This window comes from Oryzias melastigma, linkage group LG13 (genome assembly GCF_002922805.2).
Source record: "Oryzias melastigma strain HK-1 linkage group LG13, ASM292280v2, whole genome shotgun sequence".
NCBI lineage: Eukaryota > Metazoa > Chordata > Actinopteri > Beloniformes > Adrianichthyidae > Oryzias > Oryzias melastigma.
Genome location: NC_050524.1, coordinates 22,926,434 through 22,941,449, shown reverse-complemented (window position 1 = coordinate 22,941,449; position 15,016 = coordinate 22,926,434). Strand labels below are relative to the sequence as shown.

Sequence of the window (15,016 nt, the reverse complement as noted above, 5' to 3'; positions counted from 1 at the left end):
ACTTGAAAATAATGCTCACATATTAAAACACATTATCAGAATAACTCTCTTAAAAAACTTGACAAAAAATTGTCATTGTCATTGGAAAAAGCCTGCAGAAGTGCCGTAGGTGCTACAGTCGGCGGGCCATAAGCTCCCTGCTCCGCTCCATTCTGATGCATCCACTTGCAGACAACTAGATCCATGTACGTCTTCATTTTCCTCATCTGAGTTGGCATCTGGCTCAAAACTCTATAGCTCCAGTGTTGCTTGTCATTTTTGTTGCACCAGTAATGTTACATTAGGGTTGTAAGGGCTATTAGGGGAGTGTAAACAACGGAATGATGGCAAGTTGAGGAAAGTGTACTCCACACCAACATTACCTACAACTCAGCGATGAATTTCTAATAAACTCCTGGCGCTCTGCAGAAACTTTGTTCAAGAAAATGACTCAGGTTTTCTGATTTTGGGTAAAAACTGCATATTTATTATTAAAAGATCGCTAAAAATTATTTGAAAAATAGGTCAAAAGATGAATGGAGTTGGTCTTTAAGATATTTACTGAGGTGTTAACTAATCACTAATCTAAAAAAATCCTCTATTTGGTAAATTCATATAAAAACATTTAGAACCAAGACATCCAGAACCTTTTTTCCTTTTGCTCTGTGTAGCAATGTGAACCTGTAATCTTGAACTTGACTTACCTTGTTGATGAGGTGTTCAGTGACGACCTCTCGTAGGCCAGTGTACAGCTTCTCTCCATGTTTGTGGAGCACCATTGTATAGGCGTTTCTGTAAAGCTCCTCAAAGCTTAGACCGCTGTTGTTTTTCCTCTGTATTTCCTGTATAGCATTCTTTAGAAGATCCCAGATGTTGTTTACGTACTTCTCATCCATTGTCATCTGCAAAAGGTAAGAAGAAATAACATGAATAAGGTAGTGGATAATTATTTGTGCTGAGCATTTATTCCATTGCCATTTAATACATTTGAAACCCCATTGAAACAGGCATGTGAAAAACTGAAACAAGAGTTTTAAGTCAAATTACTACTCTGTAACTATGTGCTGAATAGTGCGATGTGCGGATGACTATTAGAAATAAATTAGGCAACAGAAACGGAAAATTCTGCTTCAAAGAATTTTAAAAAATGCTAATTTGGAACCCCACAAACTAAGTTTTGACATAAACACACACAAAGAGAAACAAGGATTGTCAACTATACTGATTTAAAACTGACAAATAGGTAATTAATTTCTGCGGAAACAAAATTGCAAGTTAACCTAGTCCTTTGGAGAGCCCTTCCATGTTTAAAAAGCTGTCAGGATTTCTTTCTTTTTTTTTTTGCTTTGCAGAATCCAGTTTATGCACAAAAATCTAATCCAAAATTTACAAGTTAGGTAGGGCGTCTACTACAACTATTTCTGCAAGTTTTAGATTTCATGTTCTATCCTTTCCATCTATCATCATTGAGAAAAGGAAAAAGTAGCATAGACGATACAGGGGTTAGCCTGAGCATTACTCAAAGAATGACAGCTAAAGGCAAAGTTTCTACCACCTTTAAAAAAAATAAAAACAATCAAGAAAATCCATCACAAGAAGATCCATAACAGCCACCGTCTAAAAAAGTATAATAGTTGCATTTTTGTTAAAAAAAAAACATTCTGTAGAAAAAAAGACAATTTGGGCAAAGACAAACAACTTATACAATATTTTATCAAACCTAAATGTTACATTTTTCCAAGCATTATTTGCTAAACCCCTTAGGTTAGTAATGAGGAAGTCCTGACTCAGTACAACATTCAGCTTTAAGCGTACAAGGTGTAAACAGTGGAGAGATTGATCTTGTTTTGTAGCTGGTCCAAAGCTCTGGATTACTCTGCCTCCCGAATCTCACTACATCACAGTTTCATTGTGATTTTAAAATAAAGATAATAATTAAATAATACCCAACAACCCTATGACATTGTTCTTAAATTGTTTGATGACTATAAGCTTCATTGTTGTTAAATTATTCTATTTTTTTCTAATTGTTTCATAATTTGTAATCCTTGAGTTAATTAGTGACTGAGCAATAAAGGTAAAATTAAGAGACAAATAACTAGTAAAAAAAAAAAATCAACTTCTAATGAACACTTCTTAAAAGATGTATTACTTTTTCCATGCCAATGGTCTCCTCAATTGTCAGAAATATAGTTTCTGGTTTAGTGAGGACTTCATTTCCCCCCCTTTTCAAAAACAGGCAAGCTAAAACACTTATATGGCAAAATGTGGTTTGTCAACTCAGACTCAGAAAGACTAAACAAGCACACGTGTCAGCATTGGAACTATGTAGACATCATGTTAAATACATTTTAAAATGGATTCATAGCGACTGACAATCACTGGATGTAGCACTCCCAGATAGTCAGAGCTAAGCTAATGTTGCAGAATCAGGTCGGTTAACATTTTTACGAGGCTACAAATTAAGGATTGCTTGGTGTCAAGGACTCATCAAGTCTAATAGTAATTTCAGCAATTAAAACAATGGTCTAGTTGCAACGCCATAGGTGGAAACCCAGAACTAGGTTAGCAGGTTTAGTTGTCAATAGCATCCATTAGCTACCCCTGTACGGCTCATTTTCACAGCAAAACTTTTTATTTAACATTTAGGAGCAGAACCAGTGACACTCTGAGGTTTTCCCACAAATGTCGCACATTTCTGAAGAAAAAGGAGTCACAGCGACAGCTGTCAAGAGCAGCTATATTTATGTTAGCATCGGCTACGCCGATAAGTCGCTTCGGCTAGCTGCAGAGTGGAAAGTTGGGGCAAATTTAAATAAAACCCATTCCTAAAAACTTTTCACCAAGACGGCCCGACAGTCTAATAGATGCATACTCAACCAAGCATTTCTGGTCATATTTGAACGTTTAACTGATGCATGTCATTTATTGGTAGGTAAATTATCCACATCGCCGGCTCAGCTGGTTAGTAGGCCAGAACCTCAAGCCACGGTGGTCACGTCATCAGCTATTCCGCAGGCAGAGCGCCCATCCCGGGGTGTACTCACAGGAAAGGCCCGTATCCTCATTTTAGTGTCCTTCTTGGTGCCGCCTTTGCTGAGATTGGACATGGTTGCCTCGTCCGTGGGCTCTGTAATCACATGAACGTGTTCTCCGGGGAGGGACAAGGCTGACTTCTGGTTTACGGAGCAGCCGACGATTTTTTAGTCGACCTCGCAGCCCCGCGTCCCGCACCACAAGTTTATTGTTGACAGATAAACGCAAAGCCCTCTACATACAGCAATGGCGGACTGCTATTAGATCTCACTCCACTGAAATCTCGTACTCCAACTCACGCGAGAAATCAATTATAAATGTCCTGTCCAATGTGTGCATATACTTTTTCTTCCAATTATTTATGTAATAAATAATTTATATTTTTTCAATAAAAAATATATGACATTTGCATGTTATTTAGGATCCTTAAACTATAAGCACTGATTTAAAAATGAAATTATAACAAAAAAAGAAAATTAAGCAACGTTGATGTGATAACTGTACACAGATTATTAAATGCATATAAATTTCACCTGCAAGTAACCGACCACAGTTCTCCATAACCAAAACAGTGATTTTCTGTTGAGGTAAAATATCATGTCTCGTCTCTTTTTTTTAATAAAGGAGGTCCTCGGCCTCAGCTGGTTGATCTTCTCCAGCTTCCGCTCATAATAAAGAGGAGAGTCTTTGTTGTCTTCCATCATTGAGTATTGACTGAAGGGTCACATAGTTCCTCCTGGCAGTTCATCAGCAAAACCTGTTGTTTGCATCATTTTGTAAATGAAACTGATATGAATTCAAAGCTTGATATAAAAATCAGTAAAAGCCACTCTGATCATCTTTTAATCTATTTTCAAAGCATTCCCAAAAGTCTTTTAATTATGATTATATGATTTTAGAAAAAAAAAAACACTTTATCATTTTCCCTGACATAGTTTCTGTAGTTTGACAGCAGCAGATGTATTCAGCGCAGTGGCATGAGTATCTGAGTCTACCCAGACGTTGTGGAGCAGAGTGTGAAACCATCATGTGTTCTTCACGGCTTCATCAGGCCTTCAGCCCACAGGAACCTGTACTGATTGAAGCTGTGGTAACTGAAAAGGAGCTGCTGCACGGCCTTAAATGGGTTACTGCCAACAACTCTTCCAGAGAGACTCTCCGGCTAAAAGACTCCTTCATGATCCACTTTCCTGCAGAGGAAACAGCTCCAGAATCATGTTTTTAGTCCCTCAAGGACTAACCTACAAGGGCTCTTTTGAGAGCCATCCACAAACCTTTAAGAGTTTGAGTTCCTCTTTTTCATTGTTAATGGTCCTAACTTTTAAAGAACTACATTGATGAGATAAGAGATTAAAAGATAATAAATTGAGCATTTGTACCAGAACAGAACTGCTTTATTCCTTGTAAAACCACTCTTAAATGTGCAGAATGGCATTCAGTAGCATAAAAGCAGTATGTGTAAACAGTTATTTTCAGTCTTAAATCGGGTTTGTTGTTTGTCGAGTGTAAACATGCCTCATCAGAATATGACATCAAATGACAAAATAGAAAATATGCTTAATTTTAATGTCTCTCAGCTGCAGATTGCACATCTATAGCTGTAAGCATTGAAATAACCATGACTCAAATTTCTAATAGATGTGTTTGTGGCCAGTGGGCAGGATTACTAACCAGGCCTTAACTGCGGTTCATTGTGAAATAAAATGTTAGTGATATCTCTAACTAGTAGAGAGCTAAGTACTATTTTATAGGCATAACCTGCAGGGTGGGCTGCACAGTGGTTCAGTGGTTAGCACCCTCTCCTCACGGTGCCAAGGCCTTGGTTTAAATCTCGTTTGGCTCCTTTCTGTGGGGTGTTTGCATGCTCTCCTCATGCATGTCTGGGTTTTTTCTGGGAATTCTGGTTTAATCTTACAGTGCAATACATGCTTTATATGTTAATTAGTGTCTCTAAATTGCCTCTAGGTTTACATGTGTGAGTGAATGTGTGGTCCTGCAACAGACTGGCAAACCTGTTCAGGGCGTACCCTGCCTTTACCCAGCAGGCCCATGACCCTGAATTAAATTCAGCAGGTTCTGAAACTGGATGGATGTAAATTGCATGGTTTTACTTCTTTTTTTTTTTTTAATTGCCTAAAAGATACTGGTACCAAGAAGTTGGTTATTTTACCATACGAGGGTTCATAAGAAGCCCCAAAACTAGTACAAATATGGTTTTATCCCCTGCTGCACAGGGCTTGTAGCATGCTACGCTTCTCTTCAACTTTTTGGACAAAAAAAAAATCCTGCATGCTTTTTTCACTGTATAATATTTAAATCTTAAACAATAGAATTACTGGAATTTGTTCCAACCTGCCACATATTGATTTAACACTCTACTTTCATGGAATACACAAATGTACATAAACAAACACACACTGATGCCTCATATGGAACTTTAAAAAAGCCTCCATGTTATTATGCCTTTTTTCAAGCCCTGTCATCCAACATTATCAGCTGTGCTTGTATGTAAATTACCAGGCTTGTGGCTAACAGAGCTGTACTGCAGACCAAGAAAGTGCAACTTTAATTAAATTTGACATCTGGAAGAGGCTGAAAAATGTGTCCTTTTAAACCTGAGACAAGTTTGCTTACAGGGAGTGAATGAAACATTTCTGTTGGCAGCTGCAGAACTCTCTGACAGTCACAGAAATAATGAGCTCAGATTGTCAACAAAAAAGGATTATTTAAATTTCAGAGTAAAAGAAATTCCTATTTTATTCAAGCCTTAAGTTAGCAAACGTGTCAACATTTTAGACATCTTGATTGGCTTCAGTTGCTGCAGGTCTGATATGATTTAGGCTTCAATTTCTTACAAGAACATTTGTTATTGTTTGACATTATGACAGTTTAATGCAAGTTAAATTTGCACTTTGAAGAATACAAAAGGTGACATTGCTGTGAGCTAAAGAAAGCTGATGCCAACACTCGAATGAGAATGGCGTTTTTAGTGTTTTTAACATATTCTGTGAAACTTTTCTGATGATGAGGAGGACATACATGTTAAAAAATAAGCTTTAAAATGCATTTATGAGTAATGAAATAATTGAGAATTAGGAGTTTGAATAAAGCTATTTTATTTTGTGGAAAATATATAGCTCCCTGTTCTGCTCCATTCTGATGCATTCAGTTAAAGACCAAAAGAACCATGTATGTCTTTGTGTTCCTCGTCTGAGCTGGGATCCGGCTCAGAACTGTGCGACTGGATAGGTCTAATATTGCTCATCATTTTTGTTGCACCGGTAGGTTGTGGTTTTAGGGGCTGAAGCTACTAGAACATGTAATGCTACAGGCACATATGCAACTGCCATCACGTGAAGGGGAGGCATTTTTCCGAATCTTCGAGATTTCATGCCCCCATTAACATGAATATCATGTCAATGATATACATATATGTTCTTATTAACAGTCTATGGCCGCCACCTGATTTAAAAAAAAACGTTGGCATGGTCATGAATGTAAACAGCAGCATTCAGGCAGCCATCAGGCGTGCAAAATGGCCCGCTTTACCCCCAGGCTGTTGGGCGGCTGGAGCACTTCACATGGACAGCCGCTGACCGGAGACATTTACACATTGTCCAGCCAGAGCTGCTGATTCTGGCTGCAAAAATGTGCCCGGGCGGCCACTGACCGATGTCAACTTTTGGAGAAAAAAACGTCCTGATGCTGTAAAATTTTAACTCTTTCTTAAAACCTGTAGAAAAGAGACTGCTGTCTCCCAATTACAATTGCCATCACATGGTCACCTGACAAATTTACTTGTATTTAGGTCACCACGTATTAACAATTTTGGATTATGTGACCATATAGCCAAAAGGGAGAGCTCTCAGTTATAGGTGACGGTGTGTGTGTTTGCTAATGGTCACAACTCAATGGTGAATTCCTAAGGAATTCCTGCCGCTCTGCAGAACCTATGTTCAAGAAAAAATACATGATCACTATTAAAATACGACTGTAAATGCTTTTACAATAGATCAAAAGATGATCGGGGTTGGTTTTTAAGGTGGATTTTTCTGTTTCAAGCACAGGCCAGTTGGATCAGAGCAAGCACCACACTGGTGAGTTTACACTCAACTGTGATAAACAACAAACTGAGCTTTCACCAGATTTATTCAAAGAAAAAAAAATGTCATCCATTGCCTTTGTCCCAACAATTTCCACTTTCATTACATTTAAAGAAAAAAAAAGAAACAGTGGCACTCAGGGTTCAACCAAACAAATTATTAACAAATGAACAGTTTTACTTCTTCATAAAAGCATAATTTATAAGATTTCTCTGGCTTCTTTAGTAGTGGCAGAAATTCATGTTCATGATTTAAGTCCACATTACATTTTTCTTTTCTCTCTTCTCCATAGGTTTAAGATGGGATTGTTCAAAATGGCTTAAAAAAGGAAGAGATAGAACAAGAAACAACCACTTTGAATACATTACAGAGTTGAAATGCTTTCCATCATAATAGTGACAGACAGTCAAAAACATCTGTTAAGTCTTTGTTATTTACAGCAATTATGTTCTTGCCACTTTTTTTTTTAACAATTATGTGACTATAATAATGACATTATGTCACAGGTAAGAGTCTTCCTGTTCCTGCTGTAATGATGGGAGATGCCACACATCGGGTTAGTACGTCTTGGACAAGCTGTCGCTGTGTCAGAAAAGTTAAGCCCTCGGTTTCCGTCTGACGTTAAGAACAACAAAATATATCCTACGTCTGGTTTTCATGTTGCAGCTTGGCCAGGATGTAGAAAAATGTTTGCTTGGCACATTTTCTCTCTAAAACAAACATGAAAAGACTTTTCACATCCATTCACTCATTCAAAGAAAATACAAAATTAAAAGTATTAACTCTCAAATGCATGTTCAGTATTAAAATCATTACACTTTTTTTTTTTTTTTTTTTACCAACTGAAACCTAACCGTAAAGCCTTTGGCAACTCAGGCCTAAAGCAATAATTTAATAAGAGGCATAGGTATTTACAGTTATCTACGCAATGTCACAGAGGCAGACACTTTGTATTTTACATGAAAAAGGCAAGTACATATGAAAAGTGTTTAAAAAATGATAGAAATGGAGAACTACTATCAAGAAGTCTGGGAAAAAAGGGTGGCCTAAAGTACAGATATGTGCCTTTTTAAAAATTATATATAAAAAAAAAACTGACAGTATTTCCATGAAACAGATCAAGGCAGAGAGGACACGTTCACACAAACTCGCACATCCCAAAGACACCATAAATAAATAAATGACATCCTTTCAATGAAAAATCATTTACTCGACTATTATTTTTTAATGAATTAGAGCATGTTTTCTTTTGCTTTCCCCTGACATCACCGGGGAGTCTTTGACGAGAAGATAAAAACTATTCTGGTGAATGGCTTTGGAGTTGGCGTCACCGGCTCTGTTTCTTGGTTCAAATATAACTCCTGCTGTCCCCGCCCCTCGTTTTCCCACTTTTTGCGTCCACTCATTTGCTTGCACATCAACACGCAACCCACACAGTTTCTCCTCCTCACAAAGTTTCTGTGGTTAACTTATCTCTAAGTTTGCAGCATTGTCTTCTTTTGACATCGCGTGACATGCCGTCAACAATGTCATTCCCTTTGGAGATCAGTAATTGGCAACTGTGGATACATATATAAAAGAAAAATATGATGGCTACATCGCTGGTTCCTTTTTTCACTCACACTCACACCACTGAGCAGAACAGTTAGAATAGAAAGCAATAAAATGACATCTGTGTGTGTTCTCCCCACAAGTGTTTTACAAACATCTCGTCAGCTCTCAGTCCAAACACTGACACTCAAACTAAGTCTATAACAAATATCTACATACAAACTAAACAGACTCTTTATTTAAATCTTATATATATTTATATTTATATATATATATATATTAAAAGCTCTAAGAAAGGCAGCAAAATGCGCAGTAAGGCAGATCCAAATGACACACTCAGTGACTCACTCTATTTAACACATTCTATTATAGCACAGTTACACCGACAAATGAGGTGGGTTGTTTTAAAGGGCTTCTGTCACTCTGTGTCTGACAAAGGTTCACAACAAGTCACAGAACGGAAGAAACAAAAACAAAGAAATGACAAAAGTAAAAGTGCAGAGTTGCAGAATGAATGGAGGAAAATTAAAAATTAAGGTACGAACGCTCTGTTTTTCAGGTGTATGTTTGATAGAATAATGTTTAAGCGCATGGTTAGAGTTTTTATTTCATATACTTGGGTCAGCGACTGGTTAGTTTGATGCTACTGGTGAGAGATTGTCAAAAGGTCCCTTCAAATCCACCAAAAGATTGACAAGGACTTTTATTTGAATTTGAATGGGATGTAAAGACCCACTCTGATGAAATGTGGCGTTTTTGGTGTTTTAAAAATGTTCTTGTCGCATTTTTCTGATGATGGACAACATATATATAGAAAATTAAGCATTTTTGAGGATTTATCTATTCAGACTGTTGGCAATCAGGAGCAGACAAAGAAAAAGATCGGATTTTTGCTTCCTGGTCCACTCCACTTGCAGACGACTAGATCCATTTACGTCTTAGTTTTCCTCGTCTGAGCTGGAATCTGGCTCAAAACTGTACGACTGGATAGCTCCGATATTGCTCGCCATTTTTGTTCACCACTAATGTTAGTTTTGGGGTGTGAGGGGCTGTAAGCTAGTGGGAGAGCCTGTGAGCAGTTCCGCTCACAACTCAGAGGTGAATTCCTAATGAACTCCTGCCGCTCTGCAGAAACTATTTCCAAAGTTTTTTGCTTTTGGTTTAAAACAGCATAATCATAGCTAAAAAAAAAAAAAATAACACAGCTTTGAAAACAGATCAAAAGATGATCGGAGTGGGTCTTTAAGTAAATTAAATAACTTAATTGTGATGAATGAATAAAAGACAACATGAGTGAAACACAAAACATGCTAACCATGGAAAAAAAATCAACACAAAAGAAAGAAAAAAACAACACACGAGACGTCCACACACACACATCATGTATTGTTATGCATCAGGTGAAAACTATGGCATCTGCAGCTGGAAAAGCTGAGCCATTTTCTTTATTTGAAGCTATTATGAAACAATTTACAGAACATTTTTCTCACTCTTACGTTGAAGAAGCGGTAAAGGTGAATGTTTGCCTCCAACTGTCTAAAGAGCGTGTGCATATGTGTGTCAATCTGTGTTTTTACAATCAAGATCAGTACTGAATAAATAAACTTACTAGTGGTCAAAACCTTAGTGGAAAATGATTAAAAGTCACCATTTCTACTCTCGTCCGCTGGATGACAAAGCGAGATGTAACATCTAATCAGTGAACCCACTCAGATGAATCTACTCAGCTTCAGATCCCCCCGTCTGATGCAGTTAGTTTGAAACACCGACTGAGCATCAAACCGGATAACAGCAGAGAGACAAGTCCCCGCTTGGCCGCTAAAAAGGTGTCGTTTGCCTCTTCGTTGGACCACAGAAAACTTCCAGGGAACATTGTCAGGCGCGTCACTGGCCCCTCCCTTCCTCTATTTCGTCAAGGCAACCGTTGAGGCAGTGATCGTCGCTCCCGAAAGCGCCTTGGGACTGAAGCAGCTCGTACTCCTGGTCCAGGAAGTCGAGGCTGTTGTTGCTTGGCAACCCACGGATGGTGAACTTGTGGGACACTTTGGTCCACTGCTCACGATTTGCCGCCACTCGCTCGTACAGTTCAGTAGCCCCGGGAAACAGTTCAGACAGCAGCCTGTAGGAGGAGAGGCAGAGGAGGTCTCCTTCATCTGAAGCTCAAATTGAAATGATCACAACCTTTGCTGTATTGAATCTTCATGAAAAATTCTTCTAAATGGAAATTGTCATCGCACCCCGAAGCACTTGAACCAGCAGTTATCATCAAGCTGCATAAGTGCTCAGCTGGTGCAGTGATTCACTCAAATTTACAGATTTTTCTCTAATTAGCTGCTAAATGTAAAAGTGGGATTGGAGAGCTCTTATGTTGCATCAGCTAGTTAAAAAAATGAAGAAAATTGAAAGAGTTAGCTGGAAGAACATAAAACAGACACTATCAGGTATAGTTATGTCTTGGTAGGGGGGTTTAAAACAAAAATATTTATTGGTTAAACACTGGTGGTTATATTTGAGGACCAGAGGGAGGATGTGATGCTTGGAGTAGCTTACTTGTAGATGGGCATGGCAATGTGTTCCATGAAGCTGATCTGTAGTTCTGGGATGTATGCTTTCTCTCTGTCCATCATCTCACTGGGCCTGTTCCCCATGGCTTTTTCCTATGCAAACACACGTGTGACTAATGAGCTGAGCAAAAACACACAAACTTAAGCCGTTTAACTAAAAAAAAAGCTGTTTGGACACATACCAAATCTCCTTGAGAGAAGAACTCTTTGTAGATCAGCTCCTGTGGAAACACAAGGAGATCACTCAAAATAAAAGATCCCTTGGGGATGGGAAAGGGGAGTGGGATTGTTCTGCACCTCACAGGCCAATTTCTACTGAATTACAGTTGCTCTGCAGAAACTATGTCCTAGAAAATGACACAGACACGAAGTGGCACTTTAAAGTCTTAGACCTAATCCGAATTGCTTCCCTACCCTTTTGGCTACACCCTATCACTCCAATCGTAGGAGCATTTGAAGCTGTATTGGTGTTCAGATGTTTTTTTTTTTTTTAAAGGGGGAGCCGTAGCAATTTTGGGATGGCAGTCCCTCCACTGGTACAGTGACTGTGGGGGAAGGCATTTTTTCTGAAGCACGAAAGTGTACATTTAAATGTAAGTATTGAGTTTTTCAAGTTATTAAAATTGTTATGTATTTTCCAAGCACTGGGAGCTTTGCTGTAACTTAGATGACTGGCCTGACACCATTGAGGGTTAGTAACGTCTAGATTTGAAGATGCTATTTTTTCCAAATCTCTCTGCTTGGAGAAATAAATGTGGGGGTAGGGAAGCAATTTGGATTCGGCCTTAGTTACATGCAAATAATCGGGGGTTGTCCGGCTGGCGGAGGAGCAGTCACATCTCAAGGGGATCATAGACGAGTCTTAGATCTCTTGCCACTCATATGTCCATGTTATAAAAGTGTGTGTTAAGTTTACCGTAAGGTATTTGTAAGGCTAATGTAAGTTACATGTACTTATGACATACGGGTGATGCTGATGTACGGTGCCCTTGCCCACATTCTAGTTGATTGTAAGGTGCGAGTACTGGGCCAGTACTGGTGTACATTTGATGCATAAGTGCCAAAAGGATGACCATGTAAACTACACTGTGATTGTCTAGTTTCCTCATTTCTAACAGTCAGGGTTCACTTATTACATGAACAGCACCATCAGGGTACTTGTGCAAGTTGAGAGGTGTTGAAAAAATGGCGTACATCATCTCTGTGCCTCACCTGCTTTACGCCTACACCTACACTTACTTACCTTTACAAAAGTAACCTACTACTACAACCTACTGAGTGTAGCATGCTTGAAATAAAAATATACATGAACATTTTCACTCTTTGGATTCACTAAGGCAGGGGTCTCAAACTCGCGGCCCGCGGGCCATCTGCGGCCCGCAGGATGATAATTTGCGGCCCCCGTCTTCATATGAAAGATTACTGTTAGTGCGGCCCGCAAGGCTGATATGAATGACAGCTGTTATGTGCAGAGCTGAATGAACCAATCACAGTGAGGTATATGACTCTGGAGGCGGGACATCGGCTGTCTGTCCAGTGCCTCTGTCTATTATTTATTCCTTCCTCCAGTCAGCTGGGCGGAGGAGGAGCCAGGAAGCACCAAGCGCGATTTGCAGGACCCCGCGCGGGGAATTTGCTGCTCGCGGCTCGTCAAAAAATGTGTTTCTGTCGCCGAGCCGCGTGTCGAAGGGGCTACCAGCTCCGTCTGTGGATGTCTCTCTCAGAATGAATGAGAGACAGATATGATGTCGAGGAATACGTTTTTTGACGTGCTGACTGTTCCTAACCAGAACTCCACAAGCTCCGATCCTCAAACCTGTAAGCCCGCCCCGCGCGGCGATCAGCGGCACCCGGTTGTCAGACGTGATCCTGAGCTTGGCTCGCGCCTGCGCGCGCGTGTCTGTGACTTTTAAGGCTCACACACCTGCTGTGTCGGCGCGCATTCCAGTCCATGTAAACGCGATAGAAGTCCGATATTCTGCTACACGCGTTTGAATAGAACCCCCGTGGAAAGCAGCCCCCCCCCCTCCCACATGCGCGCTGATGCAGCCGCCGCGTGCACGAGCACCCCACACCTCCAATGAATGGAAGACACATACAGATGTGGACAAAAGTGTTCATACCCCTCAGTTAAAGAAGGACAAACCCACAATTCTCACTGAAATCACTCAAAACTTACAAAAGTAACAATAAATAAAACACCTGTGATGTCAATTAAAGGACACACCTGAGTTAATCATGTCACTCTGGTCAAATAGTCTTCAATCTTTCATTGAGGTACCATCATTTTTGTCCAGGTCTGTTTCATTACTTGTTTTTTTTAAATAATGATGTTAATCAACAATTCAAAATTGATGGTTGATTTTGATTGTTTAATTTTCATTTTTTTTAATTTATTGTTACTTTTGTAAGTTTCAAGTGATTTCAGTGAGAATTGTGGGTTCGTCCTTCTATAACTGTCTTGTACCAACACTTTTGTCCACCACTGAAGGTCAGATTTATTTATTGTGAGGAGTTCTACAAAAATCTACATAAAATGAAATCCTTCAAAGATTTTCTCGTTACCGGGGCTTCTCTAACTCTGAAGGAGGGTCTGTTAATACAGACATTTGAAACTGAACACAAATAATTAGTTTTCTCTAGTCAGTCAATATTCTTCAGTTGTCTGTATCTGTTGTATGGTCATTGTTATTATTTTATTTATTTAGTACTAATTTATTTGTTTTTTTATTCATCTTTTAATGTACATGGTAAAAAACAAGAAAACAACAACAGAAAATTCTTTATAAAAACATTACACCTCAATGAAATGGAGAAGGAAAAAGTTTAAAAAACTTTATCAATTCTACCCCCTAGCAATATATCTTAAGTTTAATCTTCAATATAAACTATTTCAGAAACAGACATTAACTACCCTTATTTTTTTATATTTATAAATCAACACGGACAAAGATCTATACACGTCGTTCATTATTTATTCATTATTTTGTGTTAAAAATAAAGATATTTGAGAACATTGGAATGTTTTCTCAGCGATTTTCTTGTGAAAATCCTGATGCGGCCCGGCCTCAACTAGATTCTGTCTCCAGCGGCCCCCGGCTGATTTGAGCTTGAGACCCCTGCACTAAGGGGTCTACGTCCAATGTATTTTGTGTGGGTCACTTGCAAGCCTGTACAGGATTGCCCAATTTTGTGTCTTGTAGCCATTGGAAAAAGTAAGTTTTTATTTTGATATAAATCTTTTTTTTTTCACTATTAATTAAATAAATCTATTAGCATTATTTATGAAGGGTTAGGTGTAAATATGAACTTTGAAACACTTACCCTCCTCTGTCATGCTGTCACTAGAATTAAAGCTTTCATTCATTTGTTGCACTTCTCTTTGTGAACTGGTACTTTCATTTTTGCTGCTATTTGCAGGAAAACAAGGATTACAGTGCATTTGTTTTGGATGTTAGGTGTTTGGAAATGTGGGTAGGATTTAGGGCAGGAATTAGGAGGTTTTTGCCGTTAAAAAGGGGGCAGGTCAAGATTAAACATAATCCTGAAATGGTGCGTGTTCTCACAGGATTGGAGGCTCAAAGGTTGCTTGAAGCTGTAAAAAAATTTTTTTGGGAGCTTTTAATTCTTTTATAAATAGCATAGTTTAGATCTAATTTATTACTCATGGAAAATTGTTAGAAATAGAACATTTAAAGGAGGTAAAACCTGTGCTGGAGGCCCTATTCGGACCAAAAATACATCTTCCTGTTTTTCTTTTGGCTTTTCCCTTCAGTGACTCAG

At 38.8% G+C, this 15,016-nt stretch overlaps 2 protein-coding genes across 5 annotated transcripts in view; both read right to left on the bottom strand.

Moving 5' to 3' along the window:
* cul3b (cullin 3b) overlaps positions 1-3,308 on the bottom strand; it is a 15,494-nt gene extending 12,186 nt beyond the window's left edge. Inside the window, exons 1-2 of the mRNA XM_024277485.2 lie at positions 3,027-3,308; positions 684-881 (exon numbers count right to left, since the gene is read on the bottom strand). Of these exons, the coding sequence (XP_024133253.1) occupies positions 684-881; positions 3,027-3,089 (261 nt within the window). The 5' untranslated portion in view covers positions 3,090-3,308. The remainder of the gene's footprint in view (positions 1-683; positions 882-3,026) is intronic.
* A 6,586-nt stretch (positions 3,309-9,894) lies between these two features.
* Positions 9,895-15,016, bottom strand: part of LOC112149660 (cGMP-dependent 3',5'-cyclic phosphodiesterase) — a gene marked incomplete at its 3' end in the record, with an annotated part of 200,241 nt that continues 195,119 nt past the window's right edge. For all 4 annotated transcript variants that reach the window (XM_024277489.2, XM_024277490.2, XM_024277491.2 and 1 more), the window contains 3 exon segments: positions 9,895-10,788; positions 11,220-11,326; positions 11,416-11,454. In XM_024277489.2, the coding sequence (XP_024133257.1) occupies positions 10,554-10,788; positions 11,220-11,326; positions 11,416-11,454 (381 nt within the window).